The sequence below is a fragment of the Vombatus ursinus genome, unplaced genomic scaffold, assembly GCF_900497805.2.
Source record: "Vombatus ursinus unplaced genomic scaffold, bare-nosed wombat genome assembly UNPS02014821.1, whole genome shotgun sequence".
Taxonomy (NCBI): Eukaryota; Metazoa; Chordata; class Mammalia; order Diprotodontia; family Vombatidae; genus Vombatus; species Vombatus ursinus.
The window spans coordinates 33,461,563-33,488,616 of NW_020954599.1; the positions used below are offsets into that span (position 1 = coordinate 33,461,563).

Here is a 27,054-nt window from a genome sequence, read left to right on the forward strand (position 1 = left end):
CTAACTTTTCCCTCACAACTCCATCCCTTATTCCTTATAGAGAAAATTGCTGGAAATATAGTTTGATACAAACCAGTAAAATTTGAAAGAAAATGACTCATGCAAAATTCTTCCCAATACCTACCCCAAAATATTCAAAACTACATTAATTTTTTAATTACTTTTTTATAAGGATATTTGCATTTAGAGTTTTTCAATTCAGTTCAATTTAGATTCAATAATTAAGTAGATATGCCACTTTAGTCTGGACAGACTTAAGTGTTAGCTGGTGAGGAATTAAATTTCATAGGCATAAGTCTCTGTCACAGAGATCAATGCAGTCATATCTTTGGATGCCAAACCACAGATGTCTGACACTTTAGCAACCCTCAGTGATCTTATTTAAATTACCAAAAATGCCTGTCACTGCCCCTCCGATAACCAAATAGGATTTCTTCCTTGGAATTCACTACATGGAAGCTTCATAGCTGTATACTGCTATCCTCAGCACTGAAAATCTATTTAAAAGAAAGTCTGTTCCCAGGGAGGCTAGATCATTAAAGAAATTAGTTAACAAAATAATAGTTAGCACTTAAAGAGTGTGTTAAGGTTTGCAGCTAGGTGGCACAGTGGATAGAGTGCTAGGCCTTGGAGTCAGGAAGACTCAGAATCATGAGCTCAAATCTGGCCTCTGACACTTGCTAGCTGTGTGACCAAGTCACTTAACCTTGTTTGCCTCAGTTTCCTCATCTGTCAAATGAGCTGGAGAAGGAAGTGGCCAACCACTCCAGTATCTTTGCCAAGAAAACCCGAAATGGGGACGCTACTGAAAAACAACTGAACAACAACAAAGGTCAGCAAAGTGCTTTCAAATATTATCTCATTTTATCCTCACAATAACCCTGGGGAAGTAAGTACTATTATTATCCTCATTTTACAGATGAGAAAACTGAGGCAAGTAGAGATTCACAAAGGAAATAAGTATCTTGGGCCTGACTGACTCCAGGTCCAGCCTCTAACCACAGCAAAACCTTTCTATCTAAAGATGACTGGGTCTAATCTAGTTAAGGTTCTAAATCCAGTTAAGGTTAACAATGGCCAAAAGTTATCTTTAAGAAAAGGAGGTGCCTTGATAGCTCCAACCTGACAGATGTCCACAAACAGTAATCCTTGGTCTGGCCTCTTTAATTAGTTTCTGCAGAAACACCTGAGAGTACACACCTGGACATTCCACACCATCTGCCAGCTCTCCGGGACCCATCAGACATCTATATCAAGCAGGCAGCCTGAGGAACCTTCTGCAGCTCCTGGGTCAGGAATTTGAGAGCTTCCGATTGACTATTAACCAGGAGGGGGGAAAGGTAGAGGAGAGAAAAAGAGCCTAGGAGGCAGGTAAAGGTAAACAAATACCTTTAAGTTAGATAGAGCGAGAGGTACTTTAGGCTTCGTGTGTGTCGTGGACAGTCTGCTTGGCAGTTTGCTGAAGCAGTCTACATTCTCAGCACATTTCTCTGGATGGGTAAATAAAATGATTGGAAAATACGATTTAAATTCGTACCAGTCGATCTTTTATATTAACATTTCTAGTGAAAAAGCTAGTTAGGAAAACAACAGAAACCACTGGCTAAAATGGATAATTTGGGGAAGTCCTCATGGATATCAATGATTCAGTGATCTAGTCTAATCTATCTCCGGACTAGGTGGTGCAGTAGATAGACTCCGGGGACCTGGAGTGAGGACTTCTCTTTCTCAGTTCAAATCTGGCCTCAGACATTTACTAGATGTGTGACCCTGAGCAAGTCACTTAACCTTGTTTGCCTCAGTTTCCTCATCTGTAAAATGAGCTGGAGAAGGAAATGGCAAACCTCCAGTATCCAGTGGCCCAAATGGGACCACAAAGAATCCGATGCAAGTGAAACAACTAAACAACAACATCCCTGTTCCAAATGATCATTCTTGCTGTGTGTCATTTAACTTTGACCTGTAAAGTGGGTGATGATGGAGGGTGGAGGAGGGGAACAGCAGTATTGTGGGTTGAATCCTGCACAAGACCCTAGACCAATCAACAAAGAAGAATGTAAATACCTGTGTGAAGGTAGGGAAAGAGATGTGGAAAAGAAGTGAATTTATCAATTATCTTCTATTCTCTGTTAACCATATGTGCTTTAACCCTAGTAGAAGTCTATTAGAATGGCTTTTTTTTTCCTGTTATCCCACGTGCTTGGAAACCAAAGCAGATTAGTATTTAGGGAATGTAAATTAGTTCATTTAACAACTATTTACTTACATGCCCAGTGCTGATAGGCACTAATTGTTGCTGTTGTTCAGTTCAATTGGGTTCTACTCCTCCTGACTCTGAGGATTTCTTGGCTAAGATACTGGAGTAGTTTGCCATTTCCTTCTCCAGCTCATTTGACAGATGAGGAAACTGAGGCAAACAAGGTTAAGTGACTTGGTCACACAACTATTAAGTGTCTGAGGCCAGATTTGAACTCATGAATTTGAGTCTTCCTGACTCTAGGTCTGGTATTCTATCCACTGAGCCACATAACTGCCCAGATCGGTACTAAAGAGTTATATACAATAAAAGATCAGCCTATCCCTTTCCCTCAAGGAGCTAACATTCTAGTTGAGATCTTAGAATCATAGATTTAAAGTTGGAAGGGACCTCAGAGACCATCTGGTTCAACTACCTCATTTTACAGGTAAGGAAACTGAGGCCCAGAGAGGCTATATGACTCGATTCAAACCAAGATCCTCTGACTCCAAATGCAGCGTTTTCTCCACTGCCCCTCACTGCCCCCAAAACATGAGTTCAAACAACCACTCAAGAACTGTTTGTCTTGGGAAAGTACAAGCATACTCCACTTAACAACACCAATTAGTTCCACAAAAAGATCCATCAGTAAACATTTGTTAAGTGCCTACTATGTGCCAGGAGCTGTGCTGCGTACAGGGGACACAAAAAGAGGCAAAAGACAGTTCCTGCCTTCAAGGAACTTACAATCTAATGGGGGAGATAACACGCAAACAACATGCAAAAATATATATATGTATATACATACATATATATATATATATATACATACAGGATAAAGAAGAAATAATTAATATAGGGAAGGCACTAAAATTAAGAGGGGTTGGGGAAGGCTTCCTGTAAAAGATGGGATTTTAGTAAGGACCATGAAGGTCAGTAGTGGGAGTACAGAAGGGAGCATTACAGGCATGGAGCAGTAGGTAATAAAGTGAAAGTGTAAGTATGAAGGCTAGAAAGGGGGCAGAGCGGATAGAGCTCTGGCCTTGGAGTCAGAAGGACCTGAGTTCAAATCTGACCTCAGACGCCTGATACTTACTGTGTGACCCTGGGCAAGTCACTTAGCCGCAATTGCCTTGCAAAAAAGCAATTAAAAAAAAAAAGAAGGTGGCTAGAAGGACAGGGTCAGATCATAGAGAACTTCAAATGCCATTCAGAGAACTTTACATTCTTTACATTGCATCCTGGATGGATTCCCTGCAACTTCTTTGGGAGAGAGGGGGATACTAGATTAGAACTACACTTTAGAAAAATCACCTTGGCAGCTAGCTGAGTGGCAAGAAGACAAGTTGATGTGATTGTGGCTGAAAAACTAGTTAAAAGGACACTGAAGTAACCCAGGCAAGAAACGATGAGAGCATGAATTAAGGGAGAAATAAAGAGACCTGGCAATGGATTGGATATGTGGGGTGAGTGAGAATGAGGAGTCGAGAAGGACACAGAGGTCAAGAAAGATAAGAACTGAAAACGGCCATTAAATTTGGCAATTAAGAGCTCTCTGGAAACTCTGGAGAGGATAGTTTCAGTTGAATGATGAGGTCAGAAGCCACACCACAGAGGAGAGTTCTAAAGTCTATGATGTCATGAATGCAGAGAGGCCAATGGTAGGAAAATAGGAAGATTAATCGGGTGATGCTAATATAAACATGTGTGAGTAATGCATTCAAGAACAAAATAGGAAAGACAAGTTTTAAGTTAGCCATTGTTTTACCCTCTCTTATATGTAGACAAAGCACAGCCTTCTAACTAAAAGGGGAATGGGGGTGGGCTTCGTTGGGAAAGGAGTCCCTGGCCTCTGCAAAAATGTAAACAGTGGGCAGTTATGTTTCTCTCCTGGCAGCTGTGTTCAAGACTAGTGACTTCGGGGCTTATACTCAAGGAGTAAGTCTGGATGACTGGGAGAATGCAGGAAGGGGACAAAGAGAGGTTTTTCTTTTCACAGTAGTCCTGGATTCTCAGAGGGAGAATTAGAGTTCATTATCACTATAAATCCCTGAGTATTGGCCAGTTCCCAGAATCCATGCCTTTAACTGGGAAGCTTCCTTACCCAACCACATTTCCCAGTGAATGAGTCAAACAAATGCCAAAGGGTGGGGGCTGGGGGGGGGCAGGCAAAGCCCTGCTAGATTGTTAAGTCTCTGAATCATTTTCAATTCATGGAAAAAAAATCTAGTGAGTAGTACCCCATTGGAGGAGAGGAACAATACTACCGAATCCCAGCTTTTTGCCAGAGCCGCAGGCAGCACTTAAATTTTCGTACAAATGGAGCAATTTGTGTACTTTGCAATCATCTCCAGTGGAGGTACACACTGCCAATTTAGAGAGCACAAAAGAGTATAATCAAAATTACACAATACAGGGACCAGGAATCAGTAAAACTCCAGCCAGGGTAGGGTGGGAAGCAGAGAAACAAACACGGGGACAAAAGAAGTCTTTAGAAATGAGATAACTTGTTACAAAGGGGAGGAAGAAAGTCTAGGAAAGGGGAAAAACTAACAAGCTTGAGAAACTAAGACTAAGTCACAAGCGCTCTATGGGAGCTACAATGTTGTTTCTTCTCTACCCGTCAGACTAGTGACTGTAAGGCCTCAACGCTTGACTAGCCCGGCTGCATCTCATAATGTCTTTCCTCATTTGAATAGTATTTTAGGAATGTTTTGTCAATGTGTCGGACGATTATTCATTTCTCCTGCATTCTTTCTTTCACTTTTAACAATTATGGCTGCATTAAGTTTCTTTTCTCATACCTCCGTTCTTACCACCAAAGGATAGGCTATTTTTACCTGTTAAATTCATATCTTTGTTCACATTTTCTTGAAAAGGCAGAGTTAACTTTCACAACTGTTGCTCATGGCAACAACATAGGAACAAAAGAAAATATTTCTCGCATGCATAATCGAAGCATTTAATTAAAATTCACACACTAAACCTGGTTCTAAAACCAAGTCAAAAGTAAAAAAAAAAAATGTCATACAGGATCCCATGTGGAAAATACACATGGTGTTTATGAGGCTACCACAAAGGAGGGGAAAAGAAGGGAAAACATGTGAGGAGGAGAAAAAATGCCCAACTTGTACAATGCCTATTTAGCAGCACTTTGGATGTCTACAAACCCTTATGAAATGCATCTTGTTGGTTGCTGACCAGCTTTAGATCATGGAATAAATAAAACTGAACACAATTAGTGTGCTTCTCTTTTGGAGGTTAAAGACTGTTTAGTGAGAGGCCAATCTAGGCAGTTTACAGAACCAACCCCTTAAATAAGGCACTATACCAACCTATCAATGCTAATTCCCCACCCCAACCCCTTCCATCTCCAGTCCCTTAGCTGAAGTCACGCAGTTTGTGAAAGACAGCCAAAGCAAAAAGGGAAATGACTATCCCTCCAAATCAGAGTCTATAGGTTTAAGCACTTGTTGGCAAAAACCAAATGTTTACTAGGAATCAGTCTTATAAAATAGAATATACTCTGTATACTCCTTAAAATCAATTAAATGTTTTTTTTTTGTTTCTTTTTCAAGTAATTTGGGAGATGTTTGGAAAAGTAGTCTGATAAAACATTTATACAGTGGAAAGAGGGCTGGATTTGAAGTGGGAGAACCCGGGTTCAAATCCCAATTCTGTTACTGTAACTTTGGGCATGTCATTTAACCATTTAACCATGGGCTTCAGTGTCCTCAACTGGTAAATTGAGAGGGGTGGACCAGATGATCTCTAAAGTCTCTTAAAAGTTCTAAAGCTATGATCTCATCATCTAAATGCTTTCATTTAAAGGCTGATCCTTACCCTTTATTAGCAACTGCTAGGACAGGGTGGGTGGTGAGTGCAGAGGCATTTGGGTGAGGAATAACCAACTAGGTCTCAAAAGTACTTTAAGGCTGAGGTGACGGGTAGGAAGGTTCCGTGGCACCTCAAATCCAAATCTATAAGAGGATTTTTAAAAGTGCAAATAGCAACCACATTGATTGAGTGTTGTGTATTATTATTCATTTATATATACAACATATTTATATATACATATATTTGAGTATATATAAAGTTATATAATACACTAGGATACAAATTAGAAGAAGCTTACCCCCAGTTCACAAGGGGCTTATAATCTATTTGGGGATAAATTAAAAAACATAAGATATAAACACTCCAAGACAACAGAAAAGATATCAGAATCTTTCAAGGACTGCACTATAAGGAGTTCAGAGGGAGAAATCCCTTCAGGATGCAACAGTCAGGGAAAATTTAAGATGTACCTTACAGGAAGAATAGAATTGGCAAAGGGCATTAGGGGCACAAATAAACAAAAGCAAAGAGACATATGCAAGGTCAATAAATACTACTGGAATGAATGAATGGAGACAGCAGATCAAGGTCAGCCTGGCTAGAATAGAAACTGCTTAAAGGGAAGTACTAGGGGAAAAGATCTGAAAAGTTTTTAGAGATAGATAGTGGGGGTCCTGAAATTCTAGACTAAGAAGTTTGTATTTCATCTTCTAGACAATAAATAGGGAATTTTGGAACAGAAGAAGGTCCTGTACTTCACAAGTATTATTTTAGCAGCTCTGTGAAGGATGGATTAGAGAGAGGGGGGAGAAACTGTGGAAGGGAGACCATTTAGGTCACCTCAATGCTCCAAGCAAGAAATGATGAGGGCCTCGTCTATGAATTGGAAAAAAGAGGGTATATTTTAGATGTTAATGGAAAATCAATAAGACTTGTCACCTGATCGACTCCTTCCAAAGAATAGAACATTTCAAGCCTGAGTGACAAAAAGACAACAACAAAAATGCAGTTACAGTAGAGTGTTGGACTCCAACACTCCGAAGTTCAAAGAGCTCTGAGTTCAAATCCTACCTCTGATATTTAACTAGCTCCATAACCATGGCCTCTCTAAACCCTGTGCAAAATGTGAACAAACATCTGCAGAACCAACCACACAGGGCTGTTGTGAAGAACAACTAAGATAACATATATAGTATTTTACAAACCTTTCAGGGATATATGTAAATGCTAGTCATTATTATGAGGAAGATGGAAAGTGCCTTTGATGACAATAAGAAAGGAGCCATTCAGCATATAATGTGAGGGATGAGGAGTTAATTTTGGAAATGTTAAATCCAAAGATCTGGTAAGTCATTCAGATACAGGCATCCAGCCAAGAGACTAGAACAAAGGAAAGAAGAATAGCATTATAAAAATTTGGGAGTCATCTGCAGAGAGGTATATAACTGAACCTCAACTGTAAAATAAGAAAGTTAGACTAGAAGACATCTAAGGTCCCTTCTAGCATGAAATTTATGATCCTATAACTTGGATAGATGATTTAAAAAGGGTTTTGAGGTATGAAAGAGAAGAGACGTCTTTGTATCCCTGGTGCTTAGAACACTTAATAAGTGACCGTTGACTGAAACTGAAGAGATAGATATCCAATGGATAGCCATAAGCTCATAAAGTCAGAGTTGAAGTCATCTGCTAAGAAGGCAAGCAGGGGGGATAATTGGAGCCTTAGGGGGGGAAAAAAGACAGGTTAGAATAGATACTTCAGGGACAGTGAGAGGGAGTCAAATTGGAAATGATTATGGTATATCAAAAAGACCCAGTTGAGGTTAAGTAAATAGCATTCACAGTGGACCCAGGCGATGAGCTTGCAATTTCCTCAAGAACCCCTTCAGGAGGTTGGAAGTAGGAGGAAAATTGCCTGATGGGGATAATCTAGTCCCATGAATTAGCAGAGTATGAAGCATTCCTGAATTGGCTAGCCAAAGAGTCAAGAATGAAGGGCAGGGAAATGAGAAATGAGATTAAGGAATTGGAGTTCAGTCAATAGTAAGTAAATAAGCATTTATTAAGAACGTCTTACGTGCTAGGCAATGTGTTAAGAGTGAGGGTTACAAAGAAAGGCAAAAGACAGTCCCTGACCTCAAGGAGTACACAATCTAATGGAAGAGACAACAAGGGATATACAGAATACATAAGAAATAACAGAGAGAAAGCAATAAGATTAAGAGAGAGCCCACCTGAGAAAGTAGGATTTTAGTTAGGACTTGAAGGAAGCCAGGGAGGCCAAGAGGCAGAGATGAGGAGGGAGAGGCATTCCAGGCATGAGGGATCGTCAGAGAAAATACCCAGTGACTATGGTTCAAGGTGAGGTCAAGGTAAAAACTCATTATTTATACCCCGACACCCTCCCTTCTTCCTAACTTCAGAGTCACCCTTCTCTCTCCTTCACCCCTCATGTCCACTTATTTGCTAAGTCTTGTTCATCTTACCACCACATTATGGATCGAATCCATCCCTTGGAGTTCCACTCATCACCTTTCACCTGAATTCCTGGTCTCTGCCTCCATTCTGGCCCCTCTCCAATCAGTCCTCCCCAGTGGAAGAAATTCCTGTGGCTTCCCCTCTTGCTTCTAGGATAAAATACAGACTCCTCGGTTTAGCTCTCAGTCTTTCCTATTCCAGCTACTTGTCCAAGCTTACTTCCAAGCTCCCTGTCACTTTCCTTCTCCAGCCAAAGTGGTCTGATTGCTGAATCTCCTCCATGACAATCCACCTCCTGTTTTCATGACTTTACAATAGGTTGTCCCCTATACCTGGGATGCACATCACTCTTCTCCCCCACCTCCTAGAATACTGAGCTTCCTTCAATGCTCAGTTCAGGAGTCACCTCCTATAGGGAGACTATCTTTATTTCCCCTGGTTGCTAGAGGTCTCCCTACCAAGGAAATTATTTTGTATATATTTTATATTTAATTTCTCTATTCCTGCTATATTTAATTTTCTCTGTATATTACTACTCCCCAACAGAATAGGATATAAATGCCTTTATATTTCTAGTGCCCAAAACAGCACCTGGCACATACTAGGTGCTTTTTAAGTGTCTGTTGAATGAATAAGAACAAAGAAATCATTTAGGCAGCTAAGTGGAATCAGGAAACCCAGAGTTCAAAATTTCTTCATATTTATTAGTTGTGTGACCCTGAGCAGGTCACTTATTCTCTACTTGCCTCAGTTTTCTCTTCTGTAAAATGAGGATAACAGCACCATCCTCAAAGAGCGGTTATGCAAATTAAATGAGGCAATATTTGTAATGCACCATCTAGCTATTAGTTAGCTGATGTACAGAAGGTATGCTATATGAGGCAGTAGTCTGGGGACAGATACAAAGGCAAAAACTCTGCATTCATGCAACTTACATTCTTTGGGGGAGAAATAACATATATGTAAGGGGCAGCTAGGTGGTGCAGTGGATAGAGCACTAGCCCTGAAGTCAGGAGGACCTGAGTTCAAATCCAGCCTCAGACACATGATACTCACTAGCCGTGTGACCCTGGGCAAGTCACTTAACCACAATTGCCTCGCCAAAAAAAAAGAAAAGAAAAGAAAGAAAAAGAAAAAGAAAAAGAAAAGAAAAAAAATAACATATGTAGATAAGTGAATGCAAAATAAGTGAATGCAGAATATACATAAACTATATAACATATATAATACAGGGGAGTGCGGGGGAAGATACTAACAAATAGGGATGGGAAATCAGGATGAATCCTATCAGATATGGTACTTGAACTCAACCTTGCAGGAAGCTAGGAATTCCAAGAAGCAGAGCTGAGGAAAGAGTACCTTCTGGGTATGGGGCAGAGGCGTGCAGCCTGTGAAAAGGCAAGGTGGGGAAATGGACTATACAGGAAACAGCAAATAGGCCAGTCTGGCTGGAAGAAAGCTGAACTGTGAAGGGCTCCAAATGTCAAACAAGAAAGTTTACACAGTATTTTATACTGGAGACAACTGAGAGCCATGGGGGTTCCTTGAGCAGGAGAAATGACACTGTCATGTCTATGTTTTAGGAACATAAATTTGGCAGCTGAGCAGATTAATTGGAGAGGGAAAAGCCTGGAGGCAAGGCTATCAAAATAGGAGATCACTATACTACAGTAGTCCAAGTGAAAGGTGAGGGTGGTGACTAAATGAATGGAGAGATGGAATGGATGGAAGGAATGTTGTGGAGGTCATGGAAATTGAGGAAGTTGATGAACTGGGTGTGATATTGAACATAGAACTATATATCTCCAATTATAAGAATTAGGAAAACCTTTTTATAGACCAAAATGCAATGGAATGCTATCTATTTTTATGAGAAAGATGGAGGTGCCTTCAATAACAATAAGGAAGTTGAGTGAAGGATCCAGTATATAGTATGAGGGATGAAGAGTTAATTTTTGATGTCAAATCTTTCCCTTGTGGAAGGAGACGGTAAAAGGGACTTTAAACAACCTAAGTTAACTTTGTTGTCTGTGGGTCTACAATTGCAAACTAGGCCTTTACTTGTTTTGTTAAACATTTAGCCAAGTCAAATATTGTTCATAAAAGTACAATCCTATGAGATTTGCTGTATCACTAAGCAAAAAGGTAGGGGGAAGGGAAAAGAGAAGGAGAGAAAAAAAAGCAAATAATCTATTTCCACCAACGAGAACAGGTGACAACTATAGGCATTTAATTGGCCCAAGAAAAAAGCAAAGCAAACTCAGTGATCACCTAGAATTATTGACAGGTCAAGAAAACCGCTTAAATGAACAAGTTAACCCAAACTTACATTCTAGTCCATTCACAGCATATAACAAAGATATAGATTACATGCACGTGCCTTTATTTCTATAATTAGAGAGAGAGAGAAGTTTGACATTTTTACCTTCATCTCCATTAAAAACAGAGGACGAACTAAGGACTAGATGAAACTATATACCAGTAAAATAATTCAGTAAAATTGGATACAGTATTTTATAACCCTACTGGATTTCTATGCCATTTAATAAAATTATTTTGCCCAAACCAGAAAAATGTCAATAAGGTACATAACATCCTATAATTTGTTATGAAGCAAGAATTTTAAGCAGGAATTCATGGCACACATTTCTCACTCTGCTCTAACAACACATTTTACATCTGTTAGAGCTAATGTTCAGGGATTGAAGCCCAGTGCTACCACAGCCGCTCCAGGGGAGAGAAAAAAAGGAAACCAGACTAACAAAATCCCTATCAAAGCATCCTCCTACTTCCAAAACTTTTTTTTTCCATTTCTACAAAAATGGCACTGACAACTTTAAAAAATCTTTCATTCTACTTTATTTTTTGGTTAATGAGCACTTATTTTCTCTTTCTCCACACATTACACTTTAAAATTTAATAAAAAATAAAATAAGTATTAAATTTAAATTAATTTAACATTTTTTTAAATTTAAAATAAAATAAACTTAAAATAAAAAAAAAATTAGGCAATTATTTTTGAAGCCTAAAATGACATCTCTATCAAAATTTCCTCATAATCTAAGACCCTTGCCCAAATCAAAAACAAATTCATATTCCAACCTTACAAGTATTAATAAAACCTCAATGTCTTCATCAACTTGAACCACACTAGTTTTCTTCTTTTACTATTACAACACTCACATGCTTCCTAGATTCAGAAAGTCACCCTTAAAATGTCACTCTCTTCCTTGTTTTTATCACTATGGATGTGCTTATATGTGTATGTATATGTATACATGTACATATACATGTACACATATATGAATGTACGTGTACACACAGAGAATATTCATGGAAATATACTTTAGAGAACAATATTTTTTCCTGATTCCAAATGCCTCAAACTTGTTAGAAGTTAGATTTTTTTAATGCAAATTTTTTAAAGTGTGGCCTCAATTCAAACTCTAAAACATTCCATGGTATCTCAAGAGGAAGCCATCCCTCCAAGTATCTTATAAGTAAGTACAATTTATTTAGTGTTTTGGAGTAGAAAAATAGGGAAATTGCCCGCCTTGTGAATTCTAACATTACATCTTTTTACTGACATATTGACTACATAAAATTAAGTTGACCACCATGAGAAGAAAAAGAGTATTCTTCAATTTTAATAAATGGTTATTATGTTCTTAAATTGTTCATCCCTGTAACAGAATTTGGTAATTATTTAGATCTTTAAGTAAAAAATCAAGACCAGGAACAATTTAAATGAGGGGGGGGGGGGGGGGGGGGGGGGAACATCATCAGATTCTAGATCTAAAGTTGGAAGGGACCATTTTACAGACAAGAAAATAAGAGTTCAGTCTTGTCCGAAGTCCCAGAGGCTCTAAGAATCAGATGGTAATTGAACCCAGGTCCTCTGACTTCAAATCTTACCTCAACTACTATTTCCAGGAAGTCTCCCATCTAGGCCAGATCCTAATTAGTTTCTAAGATCAGCTATGTTCAAGATGGCATGTCAAAAGACAGATCATTGTTCTTACTTTCATTTTGAGTTTTCACTTATTTAAAAACCAAATACTCTCTCAAGTCATTTTATGGCATAAACCACATCTATGCATAGAAACATTTTGGTGGCTCAGAGTGAAAAAGAAAAAAGTCTTTAAATCTATCACTGGTCATCTATGGGCCAGAAATTTTACAAAAGCTCCTCAACAAAGTACCTGGTAGAAAAGACACAGAATTTTTCACTAATGCTGTCCAAATGCCCTCACTGACCTCAAAAATTTGAAAAGTCCAATATTCAATTAAGATAAAGTTTTCACTAATCCTATCCAAATACCCTCACCAATCTTAAGATTTTGTAAAGCACCAATATTCAATTAAATCATTTTTAGAATTTCTATCTGAAAAAAATAAGGCAATATTTGTAAAGCACTTACTAACACAGTGCTTGCTACATAGTAGGTGCCTAATAAATATTTGTCCATTTCCCCTCTTATCTTTGTCAGAGATTGGGGGGGAGGGGGAGAGAGGGGAGGTGCTAATCCTAATAACAGACAGGTGTAACCTGACTGAGCTAATGTGTAAGGAGTACTAGAACCCATTCTGCCTTAAGTCAAAAGGGTCCACCTGAAGTCTAAGGGTCTCCCTCAACCCCCCACTCTGGTCACAACAGGATGGAATGAATTTGAGAAACACCTGGTGAAAAAGATCAATACATTCCAGGAGACAAAGAAACTTCAGGTCTCGCATACAGAACCATATATCTTATTACTGTGGTGTCTTCCTTCAAAAATGATCCTCTATATGAATGATGCTATCACAAAAATCATAAGGTCCAAGCTGATGCTGGTAAACAAGGCAATTTACGAAGGCATGAATATTTAAACTAACTGATAAACATTTGCTGGCACGTACTCTGAGACAGACACTCCTTTTCAGAACAGACAAGGAGTTCACGCTACAGTGAGGGAGATAAGATATATACATAAATAAGTGATACAAAGAAGCACAGAGTAAATGCAATTCAAATTTTTAAAAATTTAAGCCCTTCTATGGCAGCCTAGTATATTGGGTAGAGAGCCATTTCCAGGCTGGAAAGACCTGGGTTCTGGTTCCCAGGTTCTGATAACATACACTTGATGTCTGACTGTCCAAGGCTATGCAGTTACAGACCACCCTTCACAGAAGAAGTTCCCTCCATCAGTGAAATCACAGATGTGTCTATTATGTGTGTATGTGTATATATGTATGTGTGTATATTATGTGTATGTGTATATATATATGTGTGTGTCTATTATGTGTGTGTATATGTAAATGTGTGTATGTGTGTATAATATGTGTGTACACATGTGTATTATGTGTATTGCATATATGTATATGTATTGTGCGTGTGTATATGTATAGATACATATATATGTGTATATCCTGTGTGTGCGTATGTATTATTAGTGTGTGTATATATGCATGTGTGTATATTATGTGTGTATATGTATGTGTGCATACATATACATACGTGTGTGTATATATGTATATATACGTGTGTGTATGTGTGTGTGTGTGTGTATATATATGTATATCTCCAAGTAGACAAGGAAATCTGAAAAGAAAAAATAACCCTAATAACTGGTAGAAATGACCTCTAGAATCCCTTCAAAGGCTTCTAAAAAGAGGTGGTCCCTGAGCTGATCCTTTTTTGTTGTTGTTCAGTTGTTTTTCAGTTGTGTCCAACTCTTCATGACCCTATTTGGGGTTTTCTTGGCAAAGATACTGGAGCGGTTTACCATTTCCTTCTTCAGCTTTTCTTTTACAGGTGAGTAAACTGAGGCAAAAAAGGTTAAGTTGGCTTGCCCAGGATCACACAGCTAGTAAGTGTCTGCGGCCACATTTGAACTCAGGAAGAGGTGTTTTCCTGACTCCAGGCCCAGAGCTCTATCCAGCCTAGCCTAGAAGGAAGACTGAACTGAGCCTAAGAAAGAGAGATAAGAAGGGACAATATTGCAAGCCCAGAGGATGCTCTGTGACATCAGGTATAGCCAGTAAGCCCATTCTGTTGGAAGAAAGAATCAGTGAAGGGGAATAACGTGAAGTAATTCTAGAAATATATGGTGCATTCAGAGTGTGAAGGGTGCTAAAAGTTAGACTAAAGCTTTGTGGAGGAGACAGGATTTGAGTAGGGCCTTGAAATAAAGGTAAGATTTAGACAGGGAGAGATGAGAGTGGTGAGAAGGAAGGACATTGCAGAAGGATGGAAGCCAATGCCAGGAAAGTACTTCTAGGCTGCATGGAGCACAGTGAGAGAAGAGGCTGGCAAGGGAGTCCTGAATCATCAGAGTCCTGAAAACAACAGTCCTTCAAACCACAAGCTTTGCTTCCGGACTGACCTCCTTGAAGCCAGAGTCCAAGGAAGTCACCCTTGTGGAGAAAGGATTCACTATCCCAACTATCACCAATGCCACCTGCCCACCAACTGGCACCACCATGGAGGTTAGGCTAAGAACCCTTCACACAAGAGCAATCCTCAAACCACTAGCCTTGCTTCTAGCCTCACTCCAGCCACCATCGTGGAGGGAAGCATATCTTACAGAAATGCCACCTGGCCATTCCCCCTGTAAGTGCTATGGTCCTTCACGAGCTACAGCTTACAGAAGGACCAAAAAGGAAAGTGCTTGACACAAAAGTCCTGGGCACGATCAAATGGTTGAATATCAGAAACCCAGTAAGGTTTTACTAATGGAAATGACCTTCAAGAAGATGCTATAGGGCCTTGCCATTTGACTTGCAACTGAAACCCCTTTATATGTGTGGTCTCAATTCCAAAGGACCCATGATGAAAATGGTATCCACCTGCAAAGAAAGAACTGATGGGGTCTGAATGCAGATCAAAGCCTACTATTTTTAATTTTATTCTTTTCAGTGCTTTTGTTTTGGAGGGTCTGTGTTTTCTTTCACAACATGACTAACATGTAAAAATATGTTTTGCATGATTGCACATGCATAACCTGTATCAAATTGCTTACCTTCTCATTGAGGGGAGGGGAGGCAGGAAGAGAATTTGGAACTCAAAAAAAAATTTTAAATGAATGTTAAAAATTGTTTCTACATGGAATTGGGAAAAAATAAAATATTATTTTGGAAATGTTATTTAAAAAAAATAAGTGGGAGGCAACTAGGTGGTACAGTGGATAGAGCACCAGACCTGGAGTCAGGGGGACTTGAGTTCAAATCTGGCCTGAGACACACAACACTTACTAGCTGTGTGACCCTGGGCAAGTCACTTAACCCCACTACCTAGCCAAAAAAAAATATATATATATATATATATATATGTGTGTGTGTGTGTAGGGGCAGCTAGGTAGCACAGTGGATAAAGCTCCAGCCTTGGAGTCAGGAGAACCTGACCTCAAATATGGCCTCAGACACTTGACACTTACTAGCTGTGTGACCCTGGGCAAGTCACTTCACCTGGATTGACTCACCAAAAAAAAAAAAATATGCGTGGTCTCTCCCTATTAAAATGTGAGCTCCTTGGTATTTTTCTATTCACATTCCCAGGGCTTAGCACAGTGCTTTGCACACAATAAGCACTTAATAAATACTTTTTCATTTATCCATTCATTATTAGAGGACCCTGACTGCCAGGTAAAAAGATAAAATTTCATTCTGTAGTCAAGGGGGTGGGGGTTTAAAGAGGGAATTAAGAGCCAAGACATGATATAATCTGATTTGTGCTTTAAGATTACATTTACAGTAGGGTATTGGAGGTGTGATAAGTAGAGAAATTTGAGGCAAGGTGATTATTGTCATAATAATTGATGGGTGAATGAAACCTTTTAATAAAGTAGTGATTCTAGAAGATGTAGGATCAGTAAGATTACATGTAGATAGACAAAGTGCCTTTCTTGCATACTATAGGTACTTGATACAAACCTGAGTACCCCAGTTAGGTAAACTGACCCAATTAGGTCAATGAAAGAAAGTCCCACACAGACCAAAAAAATCATAACATAACTTTTTGTTGTAGCAAAAACACTGGAAACAAAACAGGTTGTCATCGAATATGACGAAATAATACTGTACCATAAGTCATGATAAATATCAGGAATACTGAGATATTAAGATATGTGAATTAATGCAGAACAAAGAAAGTAGAATCAGGAAAGCAATATACACAATAACTACAACAAAGTAAATGAAAACAATAAAGAGCAAGTGAATTTAGAATAACTGTGATGACCAATCTTGGTGCTAGAAAACAGACGATAAAACACTTCTCTTCTCTCTATAGGGAGGTAGGGGATAATGAGAGTAAAATATTGCATATTCTGTCAGCCACAATCATTAGGTTTAACTGTTTTTCTTTGTTATATAAGAGAATTCAATTGGGGAGGGAATAATACAATCAAATGACTACAATGTCAGAAAAAAAAAAAGGCAAAACCAAAGTAAGCATCATATGAAATGTAATACACTAGAAGCATACCCAACAAACACAGGAGTAAAGCAAAGATGTCTGTTCTCTTGTGTCATTATTTGATATAGTTCTAGAAATACTAGCAAAAACAATGACAAGACTAAAACATTAAAAATGCTAAGAAAAGCAAAAAGGAGACAAAACTATCCCTATCTGCTGATGACAAATTCCTTAAAAAATCCTAGGGAGTCGGAAAAGAAACTAATTAAGACAAGTAATATGTTTAGCAAAGTAGCAGATTTCAAAATAAACCTATGAAAAATCACAACATTTTTATGTAATAACAACAAAATCCAATAATTTTGAGGGGCAACTAGGTGGCACAGTGGATAGAGCACCAGACCTGGAGTCAGGGGGACTTGAGTTCAAATCTAGCCTGAGACACATAACACTTACTAGCTGTGTGACCCTGGGCAAGTCACTTAACCCCACTACCTCGCCAAAAAAAAAAATGTGGCATTATAAAGAGGCAATAATAAAAAGGGAAATCCCATTCAAAATAACTGGAAATTATATGATTATTATGGAAATGTTTTGCATTACTACACGTGTATAACCTATATCGAATTGCTTGCCTTTTCAATGACTGGGGGGCAGGGGAGGAAGGGAGAAAATTTGGAACTCAAAGTTTTAAAAACTAATGTTAAAAATTGTTTTTACATATAACTGGGGAAAAATAAAATGCTAAATAAAGAAAGAAATCAAAGTAATTGGAAATTGCATGAAATATTTAGGGGCCAATCTACCAAAGCATATTCAATACCTGTATAGATTAAGTTACAAAATATTCCTTTAAGAAATGAAGACCATAAAAAAAAAAAAGAAATGAAGATCATAAGTAGATGGAGAAATATTCAGTGCTCAGGATCATCATTTTTATAATGTCACCGAAGTTATTGCTACATCAATAGCATTTTCATGTTATACCAATCAAACTACCAAAGGATACTTTACAGAACTCAATAAAATGACAGTATTTCATAGGAAAAACAAAAGAGGCAGAATATCAAAGAATATAATGGAAATGGGAACAAATGAATGAGAAATAACATTTCTAGACCTCAATTACATTATAAAGCAGTTCTCATCAAAGAACAGTTGATATTGGTTTAAAAATAAAAAAGTGGAACACTACAAGGTAGAATATAGACAAGAGAAATCGGATTAGACATGAGAGAATCAGAAATAATGGAACTCAATAACTCAGTGTTCAATATGCTGGAAAATACTGATTACTTAGGAAATAACTCCTTATTTGATAAGAACTGTTAGAGAAAATTAGAAAGTAGTCCTACAGAAATTATGCTTAGAATAACATTCTACCATTTGTTGTCGTTCAGCCGTTTCAATCATGCCCAATTCTTTGTGACCCCATTTGGAGTTTTCTTGGCAAAGCTATTGAAGTGGTTTGCCATTTCCTTCTACAGTTCATATTACAGATGAGGAAACTGAGGCAAACACAGTAACTTGCCCAGGGTCACACAGCTAATAAGTGTCTTAGGCCAGATTTGAACTCAGAAAGAGGAGTCTTCCTAACTCCAGATCCACTGCACCACTCTACTACCCATCTTATACCATATTCCACAATAACCTCAAATATAGACATGTCACCTTAGTATTAAATATCATATCTTTAAAAAATAAGACAAATATATCACATCCCTTTAACAACCATGGGTAGAAGCTGCACTCATAACCAATCAAGGAAAAGAGGTAATTATAAAAGATAAAGGGAGATAATTTGATTATATTAAATTAAAAAGGTTTTACATAAATAAAATCAATGTATTTAGGCTAGTCAGGAAAGATGTTAACTGGGGGGAAAAATATCTTTGAATCAAATATGTCTGATAAGGGTTTGGTACCCAAGATACCTGTATATACACAGCTAACAGAACTACAAGACCAAAAGCCATTTCCCAATAGGTAAGTGGTCAAAGATATGAACACACAATTCTCAAAAGAATTACAAATTTATTGGAGACAGCTGAGTGGCGCAGTAGATAGCGCACTGGCCCCAAAGTCAGGAGGACTTGAGTTCAAATCCAGCCTCAGATGCTTGACATTTATTAGCTGTGTGAACCTGGGCAAGTCACTTAACCCCACTGCCTAACAAAAAAAAAAAACAACAAAAAAAAAACAAACCAAAAAAAAAGAATTACAAGTTATTAACAACATAAAAGGATCCTCCAAATCAATGACAGTAGAGTAATGGAAAGCAAAAGACAATCCTGACATTTTACCTTATAACCATTATATGGGCAAAGCTGATAAGACAAGGATAATTAATGCTGGAGAGGTTATGAAATGAAGGGCACACTGTTGGTGGAGCTGTGAAGAGTAAAAATCATTCTAGAAAGCCATTTGGAAATATGCAAATAAAGTAGATTAAATGTCTACAACCTTTAACCCAGAAATTCAACTACTTGGAATTTACCCTAAGAAGGCCATTGGCAAAAAGAAAGTGTCCATCTACAATGAAATATTAATAGCAGCACTTTTTTTGTGGTAGCAAAGAAATGGAAATAAAGCAGATCCTCATCAATTGGGAAATGGTTAAACAAATTACGGTACATGCTTCCTATAGAATATTACTGAGCTATAAGAAAGAATGGATATAATAATACAGAAAAGCTATATGACCTAATGCAAAGTGAAGTAAGCAGAGCCAAGAAAAATAGACACATAATGAGTATAATAATATAAATACAAAGAACAACCATAAAACAACTGAGAATGAATGTTGCAAAATTACAAAGAACAAGCTTGGTCCCAAAGAAGAGATGAGAAGACATCTCGCCCATACCTTTGCAAAGGTGAGGGGTCCACAGGTGTGGAATATTGCATATGATGTCAGATGCTTTTCAATGTATTGACCAAGCTAACTAACTTTTTTCTCTTCCTCTTTTTTCTTTTTTTGTTTAAAAGTTTTTCTTTGTTATAAGGATGACTCTTTGGGAGGAGACAGGGAGACAAGGGAAATCTAGGTGATGTAAGAAATAAAATATCAATAAAAATCTATTAAAAATAAAAGGCATCAGCAAAAATGTAATGAATTAAGTAGACATATTTAAGACAGAATTGAGAAAGGGCCACCAATGGCTAGGAAACAGAGTGAATGGGTAGAAGGAACTCAGGGAAATTGCCAATAAATAGAAAGAAGTTTTTCAAAGACCTAAACACTTTTTGTATCAAACACTTTTTGTATATTAGCAAACAGTGCCTTCAACATAACAGACACTTCATAAATGTTTGCCAAATTACTTGTCTCATCTACCTTCCCTAATAATATGCTATTAAACACATAGCAGAGTTCACTGTCTGGTAATACCAATAACTGTTTATGACAACCAACCTGTGCCCTTTGTAATCCCTGACTTACCTAAGGCACACCATGATGACATAACCCCATCACCATAATAGGTTAGTAGATGGATTCTCTCAACATTTAAACCTTATCCACGAGCCACTGAGAGAATCAGAAAACCAAATGTCAGATCATATCAGCATCACTGTAAAGTCACTTTCTGTAGTGGGTAGCTGATTTTATAAACAGTAAAACTGTTGTCACTGAGTAGTGTTTAAGCTGAAGGTAAATTAAAGAAGGCTATGACTTCATTCTGAATGAAAAAAGGACTGTCCCATTATTCCTCAACATTCTTCCTATTTACTCCTTACCCAGAAATGTTAAAGAACAAATCCTCTTAATAAAAGGATTTCTTCTGTAAAGCTTGGACTCAGTCAAAAGGCCACACTCAAGAATTTAGAAGGCCACCTGCGACCTCGAGGCCACAGGTTCCCCATCCCTGGTCTAGACCATTCAGCATGTTTCAAGATCCATGGTGGAATACCAATTAGAACTGATAGGAAAAACGCAAGTCAACAAGCATTTGCTAAACACCTACATCCATATCCCCTGGAATTTCAAGGGAGGGAGGCAGCGGGAGAGGGTAGGAGAGAAAAGATGTTATGGGCATCATTGGGTAAGTAGGTGATGCAGTGAAGACAGTACCAGGCTTGAAGACAGAAAGAGTTCAAATCCAACTTCAGACACTTAGTTATGTGACCAAGTCACTTAGCCTCTGCTTGCCTCAGTTTCCTCATCTGTAAAATGGAGATAATAACAGCATCTACTTCTCAAGGTTGTTGTGAGGATAAAAAGTCACAATATTTATAAAGGGCTTTAAACATTAAAGTGCCATATAAATGCTACCTATTATTATTATGATTGTATTTAGTTAAGCTAACTGAAAGATCTTAAGCATTTAAATGGCTAAAGAATATTTAGAAGCATGATAGTCATTTAGATGTAATGTTTTTCAATCATTTTTCAGTCATGTCAAGCTCTTCGTGACCTCATTTGGGGTTTTCTTGGCAAAGATACTGTAGTGGTTTGCTACTTCCTTCTCCAGTTTATTTTACAGATGAGGAAACTGAGGCAGGGTTAAGTGATTTGCCCAAGGTCTCATAGTTAGGAAGTGTTTGCAGACAGATGTTGAAGGCAGATCCTCCTGACTCCAGAACCAGCACTGCATCCACTGAACCACATAGCAGCCCCTAAATATAATGTACAATAGTACTTAAATCTATTCATAAAATATCAAGCCAACTGCCCTATTCACTGTTACTACAAGGCCTCCAAGCCTTTTCACAGGCTGTCCTCCATTCCTCAGAATGCTTCCCTTCTTCCTATCTGACTCTTGGAACTCCTGGCTCCCTTTAAAGGTCAATTTAAGTGCTAATTCTTTTAAGGGGCCTCTCCTGATTCCACTAGTTCTTAGTCCCCCTCCCCACCATGTACTCATTTTGTATATATTTATTCCATTTATTTACTATCCGACTCCCAGCAGAACATTAGCTCCCTGAAGAAGTCTCATTTTAATGATTTTTTACACCCAAGACCTAACACAGTGCCTGGAGCATAGTAGGCACTTAAAAGATGCTTGCTGCTTAATGGGACCGACAAAAGTTAACAGCTATGCCAACCACTGCCTCTGACACTGTTTAACAAAAACTACACCATTAATTATCCTAAAAAAAGAAACATAATCAAACCAGGAATTAAAGTTCTGTCAACACTGCTCTCACCTCAGAGAAGAACTTAAAAAAATCCCAATACTTAGAGCAAAAGACGTCACATCTGTCCAACATCCCCAGAGCATCATAATACTAAAGTGATATGGACCAGTTTTTTGGCTTTTAGTCACATCAGACAAAAAGATATATTGTTTACTTATTTTCCTAACAATAAAATTCATGAGAATTGCTAATCCAATAACAGTTTAAAATAACACACATCTGACTTGTTTAAGAAGAACTGATACAGATAAGCTTAGCTTTTCTGAGGCGTTTACCTTTCCTGGTAATCTTTTTTTTGGTAAATACAGAAAGGAAGATAAAATCTAAAGAGCAGACTGAAGTGGTATAGGACTTAAACGCCCAAATATTTCAAGAATTTACTGAAATTTCAATAACCTACAATTACAAGTATTGGAAAAGCAATAACTACCCCACAAACGTCGAAGCAAATATTTAAACAGGTGCATCAATGATGAAGTTCCATGCATAACGTTAGAGCTGACATTTACTATCTGTTAAGTAGTTTCAAAGTGCAATGGGGTAAAATCAAATAACACGTTTACAGTGTTAAATTCATGGCAATACCTAATATGACTGGAGAGACTTGTAGAAGGTGTGATGTTTGTTAAAACTTTCACTCTGCAAGAGGTGGGCGGAATTCTGACAAGACCTAGGTCGTGCACAAGTACCTTTTCTAATTTTCAATTGGGAAACCTAAGCTGATACCTTCATGGATAATTTAACAAGGATCATTCCATGAATTTATAATGTCATTTATAACTTTGTTATAATCGCCTTTAATAGCCTTCACAAATAATATATGAGAGGCAGAGGCAAACTACAGCATGAAGGATAACAGTAACTATATTCCAGGGCTACTTCTACTTCAGATCTTAAAGAAGGGACTTTAGAAGGGGAAACAATTTAAATAGTCTGGTTATTAACTTCTCTGACCACATTCCGTAAATAACTGAAGAAGAAATTTCAGAAAGAGGTAAAAGTCCAAAAGGGCTGAGTTATTCTTGATTACTGTTTTATTATTATTATTACAACTGGCCAAATTCACCCTCCTATAACTAATAACAACCATCTTACTCTTAAAAAAGAAAAAAAAAGTGAGAAAGGACAGAAATGTAAAATGTAAACACTAAATATTATTTAATTAAAAAATAAGTTCCAAAATGGCTTGGATATATAAATACCCACACATATACCCATATATACATTGTTTTTCTTTAACATCTACAGGCAAGGAAAAAGCAGAAGTTTCTCCAAGGTCTGGGATGAGAGCTAACGCATCTGTTACAATAGGTCTCCAAAGGCTAAGAGACCAACAGGTCTCCTTCTGCCACCTTGGCTACAGAATAGTTTCAAGATTTGGACGATAAAGAAACTCCCCAGTTCAAGATCTCAAAGTAAAGGCTACAAGCACAGTCTACATTTCTAAGAATGGGAAGGTAGTGGAAGTCAAGTCAGCTACTGAATTGTATATTATTATTATTACACTCTCTTAGAAGGGTGTACACATCTTTCCAGGCTTAATCTTTCCAGCAGAGACAGCCTGCCAAAGTCTGACTTCTAATGGGTGGGCTTGGGCTCATCACTGTATATAGTTGTAAATTCCAACTATGAGAAGGGGGTGGGGGTTAGTAAGTACTACTGACAGAGATGTCTACAGGTAGCGTGGGTAATTCAGCTCCCCATCTCTCCCACTTCAAGCCTTTTGTTTTGGAAAGCAAAGCCTCCTCTGAAACAGCCTTCTGTCTGTCCCCCACCCTGGCTCTTAATCTCTTTGTGACTGTTAGGAGCTCATGAGAGGAGGAGGGCAACAAACCCCAGCCTGACATCTCTCCCAGCACGGGGGAGCCAATCCATCCCCCTCTGAGACTCTTGGTCCTAGAGGAGGCAGGTTAAATGGAGAGCTAGTTGGCTGTCCAGGATGGCCTACGAAGGAGTGTTTCAGACCCTCCCTTCCCTCGCTCCTGCACCCAGGAGTGCTCGGAGGTCCAGCCCCCTGCACTCTCGGTTAAGTGAGGGTGGGAAGAGGGGGCCCATCCCTGCACCAGGCAGCCTTCCCCTAAGAGCCGAGGATGCAAGACGAGCTCCCCCAGAGCCGGCGCTGCCGCAGGTTCAAACCCACCCCCAGCGCCCAGTGGTTCGCCTGGGCTCCCGGGGCTGCAGCTCGCCCAGCACCGGGCAGCAGCAGCAGCCGCCGCTCCCCGGTCTCCCGGACAACAAACGCTAGCCTGCGGCTGACCATTCACGACTCCCAGACGCCCTCAGCCCTCAGCCCTCAGCCAGCAGGATGAGCTGGGAGGATGAGGGGGAGGGAAGGGGTTTCCCCGGCCCCCGCTCCCCGCCCCCCGCCCCGGCCCGGCCCCCCGCGCCCCCACCTGTCCCGGGGGTCGATCCAGCTGGTCTTCTTGGTGTTGTGGTCGATGTAGAAGACCTTGCCGTCGTAGTCCCTGGCCTCCTCCCAGCCCTGGGGGAGCGGCAGCTGCCCATTCCCGGCTTTCCTAGGCATGGTCGTCGGCGGCCCCCCCGGGGTACAGCTCCTCCATAGGGACCGGGCAGGGGGCACCGGGCGGGAACACAACGACAGCCCGGCCCCGGGAGCCCCGCGGGCAGCGGGCAGCGGGCAGGGCACCGCACGGCACGGCACTGCACGGCACGGGGAGGGGCAGGGTGCAGGGGGCGGGGTGCACCGGAGGGGCGGGGTGCAGGGGGCGGGGTGCACGGGAGGGGGGACCCCGACACGGGGGTTGGGGGGGGGCGTTCAGGAAATCCTGCTCCCTGCCCTGCTTGGGATCAGTCCATCATGTCTACTTCGGAGCAGGAGACTGATCAGGATTATCCCCCCTCCTCCTCGCCGCTGCCTCCGCCTCTTCCTCCTCCTCCTCCTCCTCCTCCTCCTCCTCCTCCTCCCGGTCCCCCCGCGGGCCGCCCGACTCGCCGCCGTCTGGGCTGGGGTCCGGGAAAAGCAGCGTCTTAGCGGCGGCGGCCGAGGATCCTGCTCATTTGCATAGGATTAGCATCCTGCCCCGCCCCTCTCGGCCCCAGCCCCGCCCCCGCCCCTCCCCTCTGCTCATCTGCATGCACATTCCTCGCCGCCGCATTCCTGGGGCTTAACCCTGCGGCTCCCGCGACCCTCTGCAGCGCCCCGGGGCTCTCCCTGCCCTGGCGAGAGGGTCAGGGGAAGGGAGGGTGAGGCTCAGTGGGAAGAAAGAGAAAGAATTTTAAAATCAGCAAGTTCTTCTCCTCCCTCCCACCCCCTCACAAAAACCTAAACACCTCTTCCCCCCACCCCAGAATGGGAGAGATTGCAAAAGGGAAACTATTGCATTTCCTCCCTCTCTCTTCCCGAAGCCTCTCAACTTCCCTCTTGGTTCCTGCAGGAACCACAGGATTCCAGATATGAAAGGGGAGGAAGGGGAATCTCCCCTTCGGGTGAGAAAATCCATGTCCCACCGAAATCCCCAACGCACAAATAGATTCCAAGTCCCCGCCCAGCTACCCCCTTTCCTTCCCTTCCTACAATCCAGTTTCTTGGTGTGTCGTCCTTTTTGGGGAGGGAAAGTAGGAAGCTGGGTGCCCTTGCTTGCTGGATTTTTTTGAGGGGTGGGGGGAGGTTATCTGCAGTCTTCAGTCTGAATAAAACCCCAGGCACTTTGGTGGCTGTGGCTTAAGAGGTTTACTTTTCACGATTTTCCCTAAAGTGACCCCCCTGGTATCTGTTCACTTCTGAAAGGGTGAGCATTGTTTCTTAGGGAAGGGTAAACAAGTCCTTGGAGTGAAGCAGGTAAAGGCTTAACCCTTATAGCTTAGTCCTATGTGTGTGCTGGCTACAATACTGCCTCTCCTCTCTGCCCGTTGGTGGGGTTCAGGTTTATCCCCAGGAAGGGACAAAGGAAGCCAGGGTTTGGAAACTTGTTGCACAATAAACTCCTCCCCATTGGTGTCCGGGCTAGGAGCGTAACAGGTCAGATGCAGGATGACACCCTCACACTCGAATCTCTTCAATTTCTGGGAAGCCTGGCAGGTTGATGAGGTCAAATGCAACAGAAAATTCCTGCTATGCTGTGAATGTCCTCATTGTTAACCAGGTAACAAAAGTCAAAAGATCGCCTCATGCTTTCATTCCAGGACAATTCTGTTCTAGTTGTAATGATATTTCAAGCTGAGAATGCTTCAGGCTGTGGGTTAAGTAGTCCAGAAAAGACCCTCTAGGAGAGCAAGGTCGGAGGAGGGAGCAGGGAGCAATCAGAATTATAAAGTCCGCCCGGGGGAAGGAAGGGCCAGTGTGTCCTCAAGAGCCCCGTAGACTTTTAGAGACTCCTCCTGGTTCTCACCCTAGATGAAACAGTAAATTTTTAAATCAGTCTTTGGGTAGAAATTTATCAGGCATCTGCCATGTATTGAGTTAAGGCACTATCCCTGCCCTCACACAGTTTTACAATTTCCTTGAGAAAGCAACACATAAACAATAAAAGACAAATTTTTTGGTAAAAATAATAAAAGTGTTTTAATAGTTCAGAGAAGAAGGAAATCAATGAGGATTGGAATAATTAAGAAACTGTCACCTTGGGCAAATCTCTGGATCTCAATACTTAAACTTTAAAATAAGGGTATTGGCCTACATGATCTTAAAATTCTCTGCCAGCTCCAAAATTCAGCGATTCTGATCCTAAGACTTACTCTGGAATTATTCCTTTATCATTCAATCAATAAGTATTTATTAAGCAACAAATACTTATATGCCAGACACTGTGCTAGGCACTGGAAATAAAAGACAATGAATGAAACAGTCCTTGCTATTAAAGACTTTTAAAGAGGAAACAAAAACCTATTTAGGTTGATGTTCGGCCCTGCTACATGCATATATGTTGTTGTGTTGAGTCATTTCAGTAGTGTCTGAGTCGTTGTGACCCCATTTGAGGTTTTCTTGATAAAGATACTAGGGTGGTTTGCC

The 27,054-nt window shown here is 40.1% G+C and overlaps 1 protein-coding gene across 1 annotated transcript in view; it reads right to left on the bottom strand.

Moving 5' to 3' along the window:
* WWC2 (WW and C2 domain containing 2) overlaps positions 1 to 24,675 on the bottom strand; it is a 242,101-nt gene extending 217,426 nt beyond the window's left edge. The window contains exon 1 of the mRNA XM_027837597.1: positions 24,479 to 24,675. Coding sequence (XP_027693398.1) covers positions 24,479 to 24,609 — 131 coding nt within the window. The 5' untranslated portion in view covers positions 24,610 to 24,675. The remainder of the gene's footprint in view (positions 1 to 24,478) is intronic.
* Positions 24,676 to 27,054: the final 2,379 nt, after the last annotated feature.